Source organism: Etheostoma cragini, chromosome 14 (genome assembly GCF_013103735.1).
Source record: "Etheostoma cragini isolate CJK2018 chromosome 14, CSU_Ecrag_1.0, whole genome shotgun sequence".
Lineage (NCBI taxonomy): Eukaryota > Metazoa > Chordata > Actinopteri > Perciformes > Percidae > Etheostoma > Etheostoma cragini.
Window position 1 is genome coordinate 16,581,510 of NC_048420.1, and position 15,987 is coordinate 16,597,496.

The 15,987-nt window shown below is 38.2% G+C and overlaps 1 protein-coding gene across 2 annotated transcripts in view; it reads left to right on the forward strand.

The window, feature by feature from the left end:
• The window catches only part of snx27a (sorting nexin 27a), a 17,986-nt gene extending 4,326 nt beyond the window's left edge, over positions 1-13,660 (forward strand). Inside the window, exons 4-13 of one of the 2 annotated variants that reach the window (XM_034891825.1) lie at positions 374-438; positions 1,485-1,589; positions 1,862-1,940; positions 2,184-2,347; positions 3,747-3,836; positions 5,050-5,199; positions 5,433-5,561; positions 6,614-6,673; positions 6,879-6,927; positions 9,094-9,235. In XM_034891825.1, coding sequence (XP_034747716.1) covers positions 374-438; positions 1,485-1,589; positions 1,862-1,940; positions 2,184-2,347; positions 3,747-3,836; positions 5,050-5,199; positions 5,433-5,561; positions 6,614-6,673; positions 6,879-6,927; positions 9,094-9,179 — 977 coding nt within the window. In that variant the 3' untranslated portion in view covers positions 9,180-9,235. Of the gene's footprint in view, positions 1-373; positions 439-1,484; positions 1,590-1,861; positions 1,941-2,183; positions 2,348-3,746; positions 3,837-5,049; positions 5,200-5,432; positions 5,562-6,613; positions 6,674-6,878; positions 6,928-9,093; positions 9,236-9,413 lie in introns of those variants that run through there. The other variant, XM_034891826.1, reaches the window with a different exon arrangement.
• The last annotated feature ends 2,327 nt before the right edge of the window (positions 13,661-15,987 follow it).

Consider the following 15,987-nt stretch of genomic DNA (forward strand, 5'->3'; position numbering starts at 1 on the left):
ACTTATTGAAGACTCAAGACAGCCATAACATTGTGATTTTCTACAAGTGTATGTACACTTTTGACCACAACTGTAGTTAGGATAGAAATTAGGCCAAAAAAGGGCAGATTCAGTGGAAGTCCATCTAAACAAGGTGAACAGGAGGTGCAATACATCCAGCTGCCAAAGTGTCTTCTTTAATGCCAGAACAACATCAGAACAAACAATGTGGCTACCTGTTCCCCCCTCATAAACTCTGGCTGTGATCGATTTCCACCGCACATGGAAATACTGTAAATCTGAGCAAAGGATACAGACAAAGTGACATTTAGCTGTCCTTTGTTTATTTGATTTACTTTGACCTCCCCCTCTTTCTCTCCATCTGCCTCTCTAGTTTGCTCTGTGCGGGTGATTGGGGAAAGTGACATCATGCAGGAGTTTCTCTCTGAATCAGATGAGGTATGCATCATTATTCTGATATGAACTGTACGAGATTTGTCTGTAGCTATTACTATGTGAATTTTGATTCTGTGCTTTAAAAGGTCATAGCTCTGAGTTTGAGCTTTCAGTGTATTTCAAAACTTTCTCAGATGTACAACTATTTAGTTATTGTAAGCCAAGAAATCAGCAGAACACCACGGCACCTTGTTTATTAACCCTCTGAGGTTTAAGGGCATTTATCACACATCTTCTTAAATTTACCTGTTTGCACATAACTGATTCTCATGTGTTTTCATATAAAAATGTTCAGAACAAACTCCACTTTCTGTATAGAGACGCACAAATCTGTTCTTTTTGAAATTCCCTCAAATCCGTTTTTGAAAAGAAAATGTAACTAATGATGTGTTTTACAAATTGTTTCTCTGCTTGAAATGAGTTTACCAAAGTCTTCCGGTCATATTATTAAAATAGTAAATAAATGTCTGAAATGAAATTTAGTTTAAAAAAAAGCAGGAATTTGTCAAAACATTGTTTGGACACATCAGTGCACCTTCTGTCCTCAGATTGTGTAACTATGCTTTCTAAAATTTAGTCTTTCATTTGTGTTTTTTGATTGTAGGGTTATGGATGTACAGTATCTGATTTTGAACCTATTCAAGAGCAATGTTGGGGATTTTAAACTTGTGATAAAGTTATGAATATATCTATTCAACCTCCTTTAAATAAAGTTGGCTATTTCCTGTAAACAAGCATCAACGGTTGACTTTAATTGCTTTAAAGTAGCTGGCTGCCCACCATGTCTGCCAGCATGGTGTTTAAACGTGAGAGCCAAAACTGTTAATTGCATTGCCTTTTTAGTGTTTTAAGGAATGACAGCATCAGAGACAAAAGCAACTATACTAAATTAATCCAGCACTTAAAGAAATACAAATAGCACTTCAAATAGATATACCTTCTGGTTTAGTTATGCCTTATTTGTTTTTTTGAAATCCAGAAGTATTTACCAGTGATTCAGAACAAACCCATGCATGCACACTCATGTCACATGTTGCTTTGCTTTGCAGAACTACAATGGCGTGACGGATGTAGAGCTGCGGATAGCCCTGCCAGACAAGACCACTATTTCTGTCAGAGTCCGCAAGAACAGCACCACAGACCAGGTGTACCAGGTAAGACTGGATCTGCTGGGATGATGCTGTCATACAGTTATATTGTAAATTTTATTGCCCCATTGTTTGGACATCTGAATTGGACTTTGCATGCAGTTCTTTTGTAGAATAATGACACTGAGGAAAATCAAATTTTGTCAACTGGTGAATGCATGATATTCTATAAGTGGGGAACGGATGTTTATATGGAAAGATAAATAACTAATGTAGATGCTTTATAAAAAAGAAACAATTTTTCTTACATAACTAACTCTATATTGCTCTTCCTGTAGGCATTAGTGATAAAGGTTGGAATGGACAGTATTATGGCGAGCTACTTTGCCCTTTTTGAAGTCATCAACCACTCGTTCGGTAAGAACTGTATGTATGTATTTGATGTTTACGAGTGTTTCACAGGGACATTCACAGAGTGTTTTTACATATTCTTATTGCATTTAATTTAAAAGCCCTCTCTGGTTGACTTAATGTCATGATGGCCTAGGGGTAATGAACATTTTTGGACAGCAAGAGTAAGTAACTTCAAACAGGCTATGTTTGGCTAAACAGACACCCCTGTTTTTTCATTCCTCTCCATGTTTCTATTATTTGTTGCAGTGCGGAAGCTGGCGCCTAATGAGTTTCCACACAAGCTTTATGTGCAGAATTACACCTCGGCAGTGCCGGGGACTTGCTTGGCGCTCCGCAAATGGTTGTTCAGCTTCCAGGAGGAGGAGTTGCTAAGAGACAACCCACTGGCACTGCACTACTGCTTTCATCAGGTGATAATAATTGGCTCCCTTTGTATTGAGTTAAGGGAACTCAGCACAGAATGTGTGGGGTTTATATACTCATTTCTGGGTTGAAATATTTTGGAGGTTTTAGCATTTTTAGTCATCGAGAATTTCAGTCATATTGGGGAAAACTTATTATTAATAGACTCTTTTATTCTTTACTGCTTATATTTGTCTCTAGGGCTAGGTATCGTAAGGCTAAAACATGTTGAAGGGATTCTGATAACTGTTTCTAAACGATTGTTTTTTTATACCAATTTCATAAAATCCATTCCAATATTACACATTATGGCACAGATCTTAAATTTTTTTTCCAGCTCCTACTATGTGAGCCCTGTCTCTGTGCGCTGCATGTTTCTACAACGTGAAACGTTAGACAGCCAATCCAAAGCATTATTTGATCTTGGTAGAAGCATGCTGCATAACTATTGGCTCACTGACTGATGGGAATTATTCCTCAGTTATTGAAATTTGGTATTGAACGAGACATTTTTCAATACTCGCTGCTAAGAAGGCAATTCAGTCTGCCGAAAAGTATTGAATTAGGTAACAAGCCCTACTGGTGACAGAATCCTCAGATTTGGCTAGCCATTTGGCTTTTCACATACAGGTTCAGTCATCCAAAGTCAGTGCATACTTCTTTTATCCAGCTATAATAGTCATTAAACACAATATGATTATGTAGCATATTATCACTGCCAATGTAGTCGCTAAACATGCATTAACATTATAACAAGCAAAATATGGCCTAGTGGAAGCTCCTGGGATACATTCAAAATGTCAGGCTACCACCAGTCAGGAAGCCTTATAAATGACATCCTGAGAAACAAACATGCCTAGGGTCTGAAATGCCGCCACTTATTTACTTAATCAGGAAACCAGAGAACCATAATAATCTACAGGAAAGCAAAACTTTCCCATAATTTTTGAAGAATAAAATGTGAACGATCTGAAAAAAAACATTCGTCCACTAAAAATATTCATAGCAACAACAGCAGCAGCCTACAGGTTGTCCGCTGACCTATAAAGGTCACTTCCTGAAGCATATTAGGAATGTGAGGTTCAGCAATGACCCATTACAACAATTTCTACTGGGAAAGTCAGCAAAATTCTAAAAACTAATTCTCTGTAGTTGCATCACTATGAGCGACCTCTTTTTACATGTCCATTTGATACATTGTTATTATAGAAATATTGAGTAAAACCACTTTATTAAAATGTACACAAAAGGTTTATGCTGTCTTTGATTGAACTAGGTTACTTGAGGCAGAATATCTTCTTGCTAAATGTTTATGGATAATCCTTTTTGTGTAGCAACCTCGAATAATAAATGGTGTTGTATGTCTTCCTACCCCCTAAACCCCTCTATCCATCCCTGTCTGTATAGGCATTGGAAGATGTGAAGAAGGGATTCATAAAAACAGAGGACAAATCCTACCAGCTGCAGAAGCTGGCAGAGCAGCGCAAGATGGCCACGGTCAGTCCTACAGACCACTCTTTGTTCAGGGAGGGGATTGGGATGAATACACTTTTTGCCTGCTGACCAGAGCCATCACCAAACCGTTACCAAATAAAAATGGAAAGAAATGTCAAAAAACCTTTCACACAGAATACAGTCCTCTATGGTATAAACAGAGATAAAGCTATTAGTTAATATTGGTGTTTGTTAAATGTTATCTCAAAGTGGCACTTGTGAGGGCTTCTGTGTGTAGATTTAAACTACTTTCGCAGCTATCTGGCCACCCAGCACAAATAGGCAGCATTTAACATCAGAAATGGTCATGAAAACAAGAATATATGCTTCATCAGGATCAGGAACTAAAAATAACTAGGTGGAGAAACCAAAATATTTGGTTAGTGTACACTAACCACTAACTAAGTGTGTCACTTGTAACTTGTAAAAAGTCTGTATTTGCATGTAAGAGACAAGGGGCACCCAGTTGATAGGGCGAGCTTTACTCCTCGACAGTGGGCCCGGGTTCAACTCCGACTTGCTGCATTTTATTCCCCCCTCTCTTCCCTTTCATGTTTTCAGCTGTCTTGTCAAATAAAGGCTTATAAATACACAAATAATGCATAATAATGCACAAATAACCTTACATTTTTTTTTTTTTAAACACAGGAATGTGAATGGAGCAATATCGCTATGTAGAAAAAAAAGGGGTCCAACAACAGACTCAAACTGAACATTACTGCATTCCTTCTTCTGTTATAAACTGGAAAGTTATACTTGTACATTAAGTCACTTAATAGTTGCCTTTGTGTAAACTGTGCACTAGGTCTGCACAATTAACCATTATAAAATCGCGGTTTTAAAGTCCCAAGCACTGCAATGCTCTCCCTTCTCTTCATTGAAGCCTCTATGTTAACAGGCTTGTGGTAATGCGCGTTGTGCTGTAGGTGCCCAAAAAAATCTATGTTTGGTACTGCCAATTTGTTTTGTTTTGGTAAAAAAAAATTGTGATGTCTGTAAGCGACTGGGACCTTGAATTTCCCCTTCGGGATCAAATTAAGTATCTCTCTATCTACCAATATGCCCTTATTGGTACAGTAACCCAAACTGCTTGTTAACTGGGGTTTTAAAGTAATCGCACTAAGGAAAGAAATGTAAACTTAATCTTATTTAGATTGCCTTAACATGCTTACTTACAGTATAAGTGATTGATATGTGTGCTCTATAATACTCTTAGTACCTGAGTCTGTTGCGGACATGTGAAGGCTACAATGAGGTGGCGTTCCCCCACTGCTCCTGTGACTCCAGGAGGAAGGGACATGTCATCACAGCTATCAGCATCCATCACTTCAAGCTGCATGCTTGTACCGAGGACGGAACGTTGGAGGTGAGTGTTTGTCTTTGCGAGTTTATTTAATAAACTCTTTTTTTCCTTCATTTACTGAAAATATGTACATTGTCTTACATTATTGTATAAAACAATTTGGGCTTAAACTTATATAATGAAATCTCATACCGTCCTAAATAGATTTCCCAGATAGTAAGTTTTGAATTGAACCAATGTTAAGCTAAATAATTTTATATGCAGGAGGCTTACCTACTGTAAACTCTGTCCCTTAGAACCAGGTGATAGCTTTTGAGTGGGCGGAGATGCAGCGCTGGGACACTGATGAGGAAGGGATGGCTTTCTGCTTTGAATACGCCAGAGGAGAGAAGAAACCTCGCTGGGTCAAGATCTTCACTCCATATGTGAGTATGCACACACCGTCCCTAATGTTTGACATGTTTTGCAGGTTTTTTGTTGTTTTTATTTATTTATCTCTCTAGAAATTGCAGTTTTAGAGGGACCAATTTCCTAATATATATTAGAGCTGGGCAGCGATTACAATTTTTAATCACATAATTTTCCTGATTAATCACAAAATGAAATAATGAATTCAAAAGTAGTGTATACAGTGCAATTTTATTTTAAATGTTCGGCCATATGAACAAAAGTGCCGTAACATTTGTTCTGCAAAAACTTAACAGTGTTTTGTTTATAAAGTAGCAGTTAAATAAAATATTTAGTGTACATCTCAACTCATTACTCAACGCATTTACCATCCAGAGTTGAATTCCCTCTGGTTAGAATGTCTTGCACAAGCGACTCCTTCTTATGTCCACGTTCTTCTGTTGTTGCTCTAACTCTGCAGCACTTGCCCCACAACTTTTCTGCACTTTGCAAGGACATTGTCAAACGCGCTGTTAGGCAGAGACACTGCGACAGAACGCTGGAGACTGTGCGCAAAGCAGGGGACATGATCTAAAGGCAGAAGGCTCACAGCAGCGATCAGATTTCATATCTATTCGTACTATCTGTGCTAACTGAGGTGACTTTATTTGACACATTCCACTTCTGTGCAACTTCAATAAAGTGTCCCACGCATGTTTCAGCATAATATCTCTCCTTTGTTTTTTGTTCCAGTCAGAGCACGTGAATGCATGTATTTACAAAGCCTGTGAGCAACAAACTTGTACAATAATAAAGAAATAATAACTGCGTTAACGCGCGCTGAAAAAAATTTTCGGCGTTAATTAATTAATTGGTTAACGCGATAATAACGCGTTAACTTGCCCAGCCCTAATATATATATATATATATATATATATATATATATATATATATAGTGTGTGTATCTGTCAACACACTTCCCATCATATGGTATCAAAGCAGTAGTAAAGAGCAAAAACCTGTCACTGTGACTTTGCTGGCTATGTTGGAAGGCTGACTCACAGTTCTGTTTGTTTTTTTTCCCTCCCAGTTTAACTACATGCATGAGTGCTTTGAGCGGGTCTTTTGTGAGCTGAAGTGGAGGAAACAGGTAAGGACCACTCCTTTCCTCTTTCCTTGTGGGAAGAACATGACTTCATACCAAGTTTGATATTCTAAATTTATCTTATTTGTACTTTTGATTTTTTACAAATACAGACCGACCCATGAGATGTTTCCTTCAGTTTGTTTTGTTTTTTTTGAACTGTCAATTTGAACAATTAACAATTTTTTTGTATTGATTTATTTGCTGTCAGGTTGAGGAAGAGGCATCTGACAAAGACAACAAAAACTGCAGTAACAATGGTGAGCAGCAGAATTCCTTTTCCTTCATACCGTTGATAAAGCAAAGCACCAACACTGAAGAGTAGCTAGATTTTATCTAGGCCAATTCATAAAACCTGTACACAGCTGTGGTACTGAGTGGTACTTTGAATAACCGCACCCATCCAGCTCCACAAGTAATGCAGAAGTTCCTGACAAAAACTAAAAGCGCAAGGGCAGGAAGAGAATTTCAACGATACAGTGGGGTTTGAATGTTTGGGCACCCCAAAGTAAAAATGTGTATAAATGGGCATAAAGAAGCCAAGAAAAGATGGAAAAATCTCCAAAATGCATAAAATTACAGATTAGACATTTGTGTAATATGTCACAAAAAGTTAGATTTTATTTCCATAATTGACACTTTCAAAAAAAACAAAAAATGGCGTTTGCAAAAGTTTGGGCGCCCTGTTGAGTTTTTAGCATGCACTGCCCCCTTTGGAAAGCTGAGACCTGACCGTTTCATGGATTGTTCTGAATCATTGTCTGAAAAGACCAGATGATGTCAATCTTAAGGTTTTAAATGCCCAGACTCATCTGACCATGCCCCAACAATCAGCACAATGGGTTCTTCTAAGCAGTTTTCTAGAAAACTGAAACTTAAAATAGTTGACGCTCACAAAGCAGGAGAAGGGTATAAGAAGATAGCAAAGCGTTTTCAGATGCCAATATCCTCTGATCGGAATGTAATTAAGAAATTGCAGTCATCAGGAACAGTGAAAGTTAAAGCAAGATCTGGAAGACCAAGAAAAATATCAGACAAAACAGCTTGCAGGATTGTGAGAAAAGCAAGTCAAAACCCACGTTTGACTGCACGATCCATCCAGAAAGACCTGGCAGACACTGGAGTTGTGCTACACTATTCCACTATAAAGAGACACTTATACAAATATGGTCTTCATGGAAGAGTTGCCAGAAGAAAACCTCTTCTACGTCCTCATCACAAAAATCAGCGTTTGAAGTTTTCACATGAACATATAGACAAGCCTGATGCATGGTGGGAACAAGTTCTTTGGACCGATGAGGTTAAAATAGAACTTTTTGGCCAGAATGAACCAAGGTACATTTTAGTAGAAAGGGCACAGAATTTTATGAAAAGAACCTCTGTCCAACTGTTAAGCATGTGGGTGGATCAATCATGCTTTGGGGTTTTATTGCAGCCAGCGGCACAGGGAACATTTAATGAGTACAAGGAAAAATGGATTCTATCAAATTTTAGCAAATTTTGGACGCCAACTTGATTCCATTTGTGAAAAAGCTGAAGTTAAAGAGAGGATGGCTTCTACAAATGGATAATAATCCTAAACACACCTCAAAATTCACAGTTGATTACATCTAGAGGCGTAAACTGAAGGTTTGGCCATGGCCTTCACAATCTCCTGACCTCAACATAATTGAAAATCTATGGCTAGACATTAAAAGAGCAGTGTGTGACAGACAGAAATCTCAAAGAACTGGCAGACTTTTTTGAAGGAAGAATGGGCGAAGATACCTCAAACAAGAATGTAAAGACTCTTGGCTGGCAACAAGAAGCATTTACAAGCTGTGATACTTGCCAATGGGGCCAGTACAAACTGCCCAAACTTTTGCATATGCCATTTTTTGTGTAAATGATGGAAATAAAATCAAACTTTTGTGGCATATTATACAAATGTCTAATCTGTCATTTGATGCCTTTCTGGAGATTTTTACATCTTTTCTTCTTCTATATGCACATTAATACAAATCTTTATCTGGGGTGACCAAACTTTTGAGCCCCACTGTACATAGCTTATAAGAGTTTAGAGACCATAAATCACACCTGGCCCTAAAAAGGTGCTTTCAGATTCGCTTGTGTTTTTTTTCTTCTTTTTATCCCTTCTGCAGCTTCTATTGCATTATAATGAAGTGATAGGGGAAGCTACAAAATGGAGAAAAGGCTGCATTTTGTACACACTTTACCAGAGCTTCACAATTTCTTTAACTAAGGAGAGAGTAAATTCTATTCCATAGCTATCAGATTACTGTGAGAACACTGATGTGTTTGGGCATAGAGTAAAAAAAAGTCTTCAGAACAGACACACGTATGGACATGTGACTTGCTATCAGGGCCATCTCCAAGAGACACATACTTGAAAGGGAAGTTGAAGCTATTTGTCCCATGTGACACAGCACAAGACCAGCAATACAAGTGTGTGGACAAGCAACTTCAAGGCATGAGGATGAGTGAGCAACCTTTGGAGTTCAGATACAGATAATGAACAGCTAAGGACCAAGAATGTTGAGGATATCTAGATATTAGACGAGGACCTCAGTATGTAGAATGATAATTCAAGCTCAGTAGAAATTCAAGGAAGATTCTTAGTGTCACTGGTGTTCAGACACTGACTAATGTGTGTTGTGGCAGAATTTTCACATGTCGCATGGCATGCAATTTTAAAAGCCCTATCATTCCGACTCTGACTTCCCTGAACCATCTCTCTGTGTTCCAGAGTATCTGCCTCCCCTGGAGACACAGCAGAAGGGATGGCGCCACCTGGGGGGGGAGATTGCAACTTCCTAAAATCATTTGTCATCACTCGAACTAGAACCGGTCCACTTGCATCATCACAGCCACCCCACAGAGTGCCCATTGACAAACACAAGACCGAGTGAAAGACTGGGGCCGTCTATGCCCCAAAAACAAACTGGAAGTGACCAATTTGGGAAATCAGAATGGCAACACTTAACCAACACCAGGAATACACACAGCAAGAAGAGCAATGAAGGAAAATTAACGAAAGCCAACTTTCATGTAATTTACTAGATCTCCATAGTGTGTCTTTTGTTGTCCTCCACGCATCCGCCCTGGTATGTGGGGCAGGACACAAGCACATTTTTTGCCACGGTTCGAGATGTAACAAATACATACGGTTTGTGACTCGTAAGGGTCACCACAGCGCTGTTGCACCATTTGCACAAAGGGAGCAACTCGATAAACCGCCCCTTGATGAGGGAGCTGACATGTGGGACAGGATTGTCCAACTGGATCGGCTCGGCCCAAAGTCTTGAGCGTAGCCTGCCTTTGCTGGAATGAGCTAAGATGGTGGAGATGAAAATAAGGGAGGGATACAGAAAACAGGGGTTTCACTTCTTTAACAGCTGGTGATAAAGAAAGAGGGAAAAAAAATCATGCTTTACACCGATGATGGAAATTGGACAAAAATTATGTTTTCTATTTGTAAAGTGAGAAGTATTCTGTCTTTGTCAGAAAACAGGCGCAACAAATGTAACTAACTGACAAAGGATGTGGGGGGATGGTTCATAATTATATGTTTAACAATCTTACTTCTAAAAAAAAATAGATTAATAGAAGAGCTATTATAATTGGTTTCTTGATCTAACACAACGAAACACTAACTGAATTGCATTCAAATGGTTCTAAATGTTGTTTACCTTTTTTCTGGTCTAACCTCACTACTTTAGAATGACGTCTGTTGGCAGTCATTGATGTCAGTATGCGCAGTTATCCTGCTCGCAAGTGATTTCTTGTGGTGATTTTGCAGAGCTTGAAAGTTGATAGGAAAAGGCATTCTTATTCTCAGCTCTATGCAGGGATGATCTCCTGAACAAAAAGTTGATGGGCCAAATGTTTTTGAAATGGGACAGCTTCTGACTGACAATTGTGAATATAAAGACAGTATAAAGTTTTGTCCATTGAAGTGTAGTTTTCTGAACAGGCAACAGAGAGCAGCAGAGTGTAAGACAAATTTAGTTGTAGGATTTGAGCAGAAATAGAAATCTTCTAGGAGCTTCTTAAAGAGTGATCCCTTAGGCTCTGTAACTCACCCAAAACTATCACTCCTCTGCAGTTTGTCCATTAACCACGTCAGGAGGATAGATGGTGTGTGTCTGTGTGCGTGCATGTGCGTGTGTGGCACAAAGTTGTGACTCCAACTGCAACCATCTGCACACATAGCAGCGGTCTGCCTCTTACTGCACCTAAAATGGGACAGTATTAGTTGTGTGCATGCACATGACATATTATATGACAGTTTTACAATTTATACAGATTTTTGGTGTTTTAGGGCAGTATTTCAGTTTTTTCACACATAGACAACATAATGTTTAATTTGAACATTTGGTCTCACTTTCAATGTGTAGAAAGCAGGTTTACATGCTGACAAGAAATTCTTTTAAATGGACACAATGTGCGTAAATGTATTGATTTCACTTGAATGAAATAGAGTTTTGTTTATGCCCCTAATGGCAAGTAGTATATCGCGGTGTTTCTTTACTAACTCATTCTTGAGCTTCACTCGCTGTCTGACAACAGCTAAAAACCAGAAACACTGATAGTTTTTTTTTTTTTTTTTTTTTTTTTTTTAAATTCATGAAGACTTTTAGAGCACAAGTTCAAGTGTCACGTTTATTTCAGATATTTTTTTCTTACAGTTGAGGTTAGCTTTTGGTTCAATAAAATGTTTAATTCATGCTTAGGTTTAGTCATAATTTGATTTCAGTCAGTTACCTTGGAGCATTCTTGTTAATGTGGGCTGTTTGTGTGTGCGTGTGTCCTCTATGTTTATCATTGACATTGCTGATAAGCTTTTAGGCTCTTATTGGATGTGTCTGATGAGCTGTCGCTGTAAGAGTCAGCAAATGAAGATGGGATTTTGTATCTGGATGACAGCAGAGACACCAGACAGATGGAGACAAATGGGAGGCGTCTTCTATTGTCTAGCTATTCACAGCCGCTCGCATGCTTTTTCAGCATAGAACCCACATACACACACACACACATTCCTGTCTCTCTGCTTCTCTTTTTGTAGTTTGACAAAATGATTAAGTGCAACATTTCAAAAATATTTTATTTGTCATCTACTTGTTGACTCTGTGGACAGGCCTCAGTTATGCAACAGACTAAAGAAATACATATGTGTGTTTTACATACACACAAGCACCAGATAGCTGGATTGTGAAAGAAACTACAGTGTGCAGATTGCTGGATGGTCATTTTGACAGCCAGAGTAATAGCCAATTTAGAGATGGATGACATAAGAATTGGAGCTGTTCAACCATGATGATGATTTTCTTTTCTATATAAGATGTAGAGGGAGAGGCAGATAGAGGTGGTAGGACCGTGTGTGTTGGCATTTCAGTCTTCTGCTATACTCTCCTTGTTGGTCTCCCGTCATCACAGGGGGATGTGGTTGCCGTGGCAGCACCACGTTGGCTTAACACGCTCAGTGCAGGCTCTGTTCCTTTTATTCCTGTCAGCCAACTGACTCACTCCTAATAATGTATTCAAAGCAGTGTTTTTTGTGTTTGATGTTTGTTCTCTGTCCTGTGGCTCATGCTGCTGTGAATAGGCTTTTAGAAAGCTGCTGTTTTTTTAATATGTATTTGTGTTTTGGTTTGTCTTGTGTGCGCCAGGTGCCATTTTTCTGCTCTGTCACAGCCAGGTACACGTACTGTCAGTTGTCTTCCGCTCTGCCATCAGTGAGATAAATGTCAATGTAACAGTGTTTGGGTGAAAGCAGCGAGATAACAGGAATGTTAAAAAGCGCGTCTTTGTATGGTGGGCCTGTCTTTGTTTGTCAGTGTACGCTGTGCTGTAGGCCACCTGTGTTTGCGTTTGAGATGCTGGACAACCTTGGCTGAAGTAAGTATTTACAAAAAGATATTTGAATTCCACACAGGACTTAACCAATACATCTATGGACTTAACAGATAAAAGAGTGTTGGATGGTGCAGCAAACATGGTGGCAATAGAATAGAAAATAAACGTGTCCATGTGTGGACAGAACGTGATGCTCAGAAGATTTGGGTTCATCACAAACGCCACTGAAATGCTTGTCTGAATGATGCTGTTGCTATAGTAACATCAGTTTTCAGAATCTCGTGCCAAATCAGCGCTGATTTCCAACACATCATTCAGTGGCAGATATTCTGTAAGATGTTTTCGGTTAATTCGAGTTCTACGGACATAAGGCAGAATCTAGTGTTCGAAGTGGCATTTATGAGGCTTCTCCGTCAGTCTCTTTCTTTTGACACTGTTTGTTCAGTCAGAGCCACTACGTCTGTCGCATCATTAACGTTTCTGTGTAGACTTGTGTGTCGACCTTCAACGCACATCTGGCTCGGAGGGCATTAGCTGCTGGCTTTCCCAGTTCAGATGACAAGTCCTACCTATGACTAACAAAGGGTGGATGTAAGTGCAGTTTTAAAAATTGCTAGCCTTTTGTGTAATTCATTTCTGTTTATTGCTTTTAAACATGGGGCTTTTCCATGGAAAGTAGGCAGTGTCATTAATTAAAAGATTTGTTTGTCTGTCTTCAGCAAAACCTGTATATAGTTGTTTTAAAAAGAAAAAAAGAATATCTCTTGGACAAAATGCACTCTTGTTTCTCCAACTCAAAAATTGTATTTATTTAAACAGAAATTATAAAGATTGGGGAAATGATAGTGTACAACGCTAGAGCCACTGTTGATCATTAATTTTGTCTGAGGAAAGGCTGTATGGAGGATTAGCTAACCACACAATGAAACAAGCTGTTTAAAGTAGGGGCAGCTTCTAAAACATCAATTAACACCTGATGCAGAACTAGGCTACAAAATGGAGAGTTTTATATCTTAAAAAAAAAACTTTAAAAAAACACATCAAGGTTCACTAACCAATAAAAGGAATAGAGGTTTGAACATGTGTAGAGTAATAAATTGTAACAATATTTTAAATAAAGTTATATATTGGGAACAATATATTTGTCTGTCTGAACTTATTTACTCTCTTCAGGACATGAAATAAACTGTGGACTCTTTCTTTATGTTGGCAATAATCTGAATTAGCTTGCAGGAGGCATTTTACTTTGCTGTTACATGATAAAGCAGTTGAGTTGTGGTTATCAATGTATGGATTCTCTTCCCCTTAAGTGGAACCTGGCCAATGGCGTCTTTTAAAGACGAAGTGATGAAGCAACAACAGTGCCCATCTGAGACCAATTAACTTATTGAATGAAAAAAAAAAATGAGTGCACCTAATACGTTTGTAATGTCTTTATATTTGAATTGGTCAAAAATATTACAGCCATGCTGAACAAATTGATTTTAATTAATGTTTCTTTTGTGAGCTGCCAAGCAAGTTGATGGCAGTCTCATTTAATGCACTTCATTCAGTCTCAAGGTTTACTTTAACCACCTCGCATTTGGAAAGAAAAGTAATTTGTGCATGTGTGGAAGGCTTTTATGCAAATGTTGTTCATATTGAATTACTGATGATAAATTAAAAATTTCAGACCTAAATTATTTGTCACAGAATGACTAAGTTAAGGGACTGAAGCTGGTTGGACAGGGATTTCAGTTTTTCTCAACATGCGCAGTTTACAGCATGCTGGAAGAGAAGTGACAAGGAACAGATGTGACAGTTTGCTGGCAGGAAGCATTTTCCTTATCCCAATTCCTCTAGCTTAAAAGGGTTTTGGATTAATTGAAAAGTACAATGTCACTAAACAAATAACAAAACAGACCAAAGAGACTACTTGAGTAAAAGATATCTCATTTGCAGTATTTACATACTACTTATCTTCATAGTATACTGTCCACTCTTTTATTACAGTTCCAGCCTGAAAACAGCCCCAGGTCTACAGGAAAGGGAGAAATACTGTACAATGCATAAGACACATAATTCTGGCAGAGCAACAGGAACAATGGCATTTTGATGGTCTCATGCTGCACAGATCTTTATGCCGGTCACTGTGCTCAACAGGAGCTGTTTCAGTCTGTGAGGAGTTAGGTAGGGAAGCTAAGGTGAAGCATTATTCAAACCAAAAATACATTGCCTCTTAATGCACTCAGTGGAACCAAGCCCATAAAATGTGTGCATTGGCACTGCTTGTGTGAAAATACTCATCTCATTAGACCTGTCTCATGTGGGCACTATATGCTGACGGCAGGCTGCCTCCCTGACTTCACCACCTGTCCTCACTTTCCCTTTTTCTTACATCCAACTCGATAAGAAGGTAGAATTTAAACTCTTCAGTGTTCATACTCATTATCTATCAGGTGTGACTATTGATTTATTGTTAATCACTGTTAATCCTTTTCAAGAATATAAACTGTTACTAATTAGCACGTATAATCTTTATACTTATGAATTTACTTTCTGTAGCCAACATTTAGCAACCGTGACCGTATTCCTACCTGTAACCCCAAAGACTAGCACTGTCTTTATCGTAAAACGTCCTGAGCAGGGAATGAAGTTACTCCTTCTGTGTGTTGTAATCTGAGCATCTCTGTTCTTTGATTTGATAGGTGGTCCGGCCACGCGTGCTTGTGGCCAGGAAAGAATGAGGTATTTTATGTATTGTCTGTGAGAGCGAAGTGGAGGCGTTTTTTTGTGTTTTTTTCAGTACAGCCCTTTTAAGTAAAGACTTCAGTACGCATTGGTAATATGTTAATAATTTGCAGGTCAGAGTGTGTCCAGACATGGTGTTTAAAACTGAAAATGAGTAAAGGAAAGTACAGTAAGTACTTTATTTGAGTACACATTTAAACTACTTGACATATACTTGAGTATTTCTACTAAATTCTTCTTTATACTGACACGTTGTTTCATGCATAATTAGTCATTTTCTTTTTGATAATAACCCCTTTTGAAGTACTTTTTGTACTTTTACTTATGGGCGTTTTGAATGCAGAACTTTTTATTGTAATAGAGTATGTTTACTCCAGGGTATTGCAACATTTGGTGGAAGAATACAAGGATGTGTTTATGTCATTTTTCTTGGTGTGTGGTGCATTTTTTCACCCGTAATCCTCAAGTCATTAAGGTGTCTACATTTAAACTAGGTTTAAAGAAAGAAAAGGGCGACTTTTTAAATTTAAATATAGAAAAAGATGTCTACGTTAAAACAGGCCTAAATTTAATTGATGATTTTTAACATGTAATTGTGACCTGCTTTCCACTGAAATTTTGCCATTTAAATCAGCTTTTTTTTTTTAAATATAAATTGTTAATGTCTTTTGACATGACAATTACCAAATTAATACTTGTTTACATAACCTAAACAGTTTATAGTGTACTGAGTT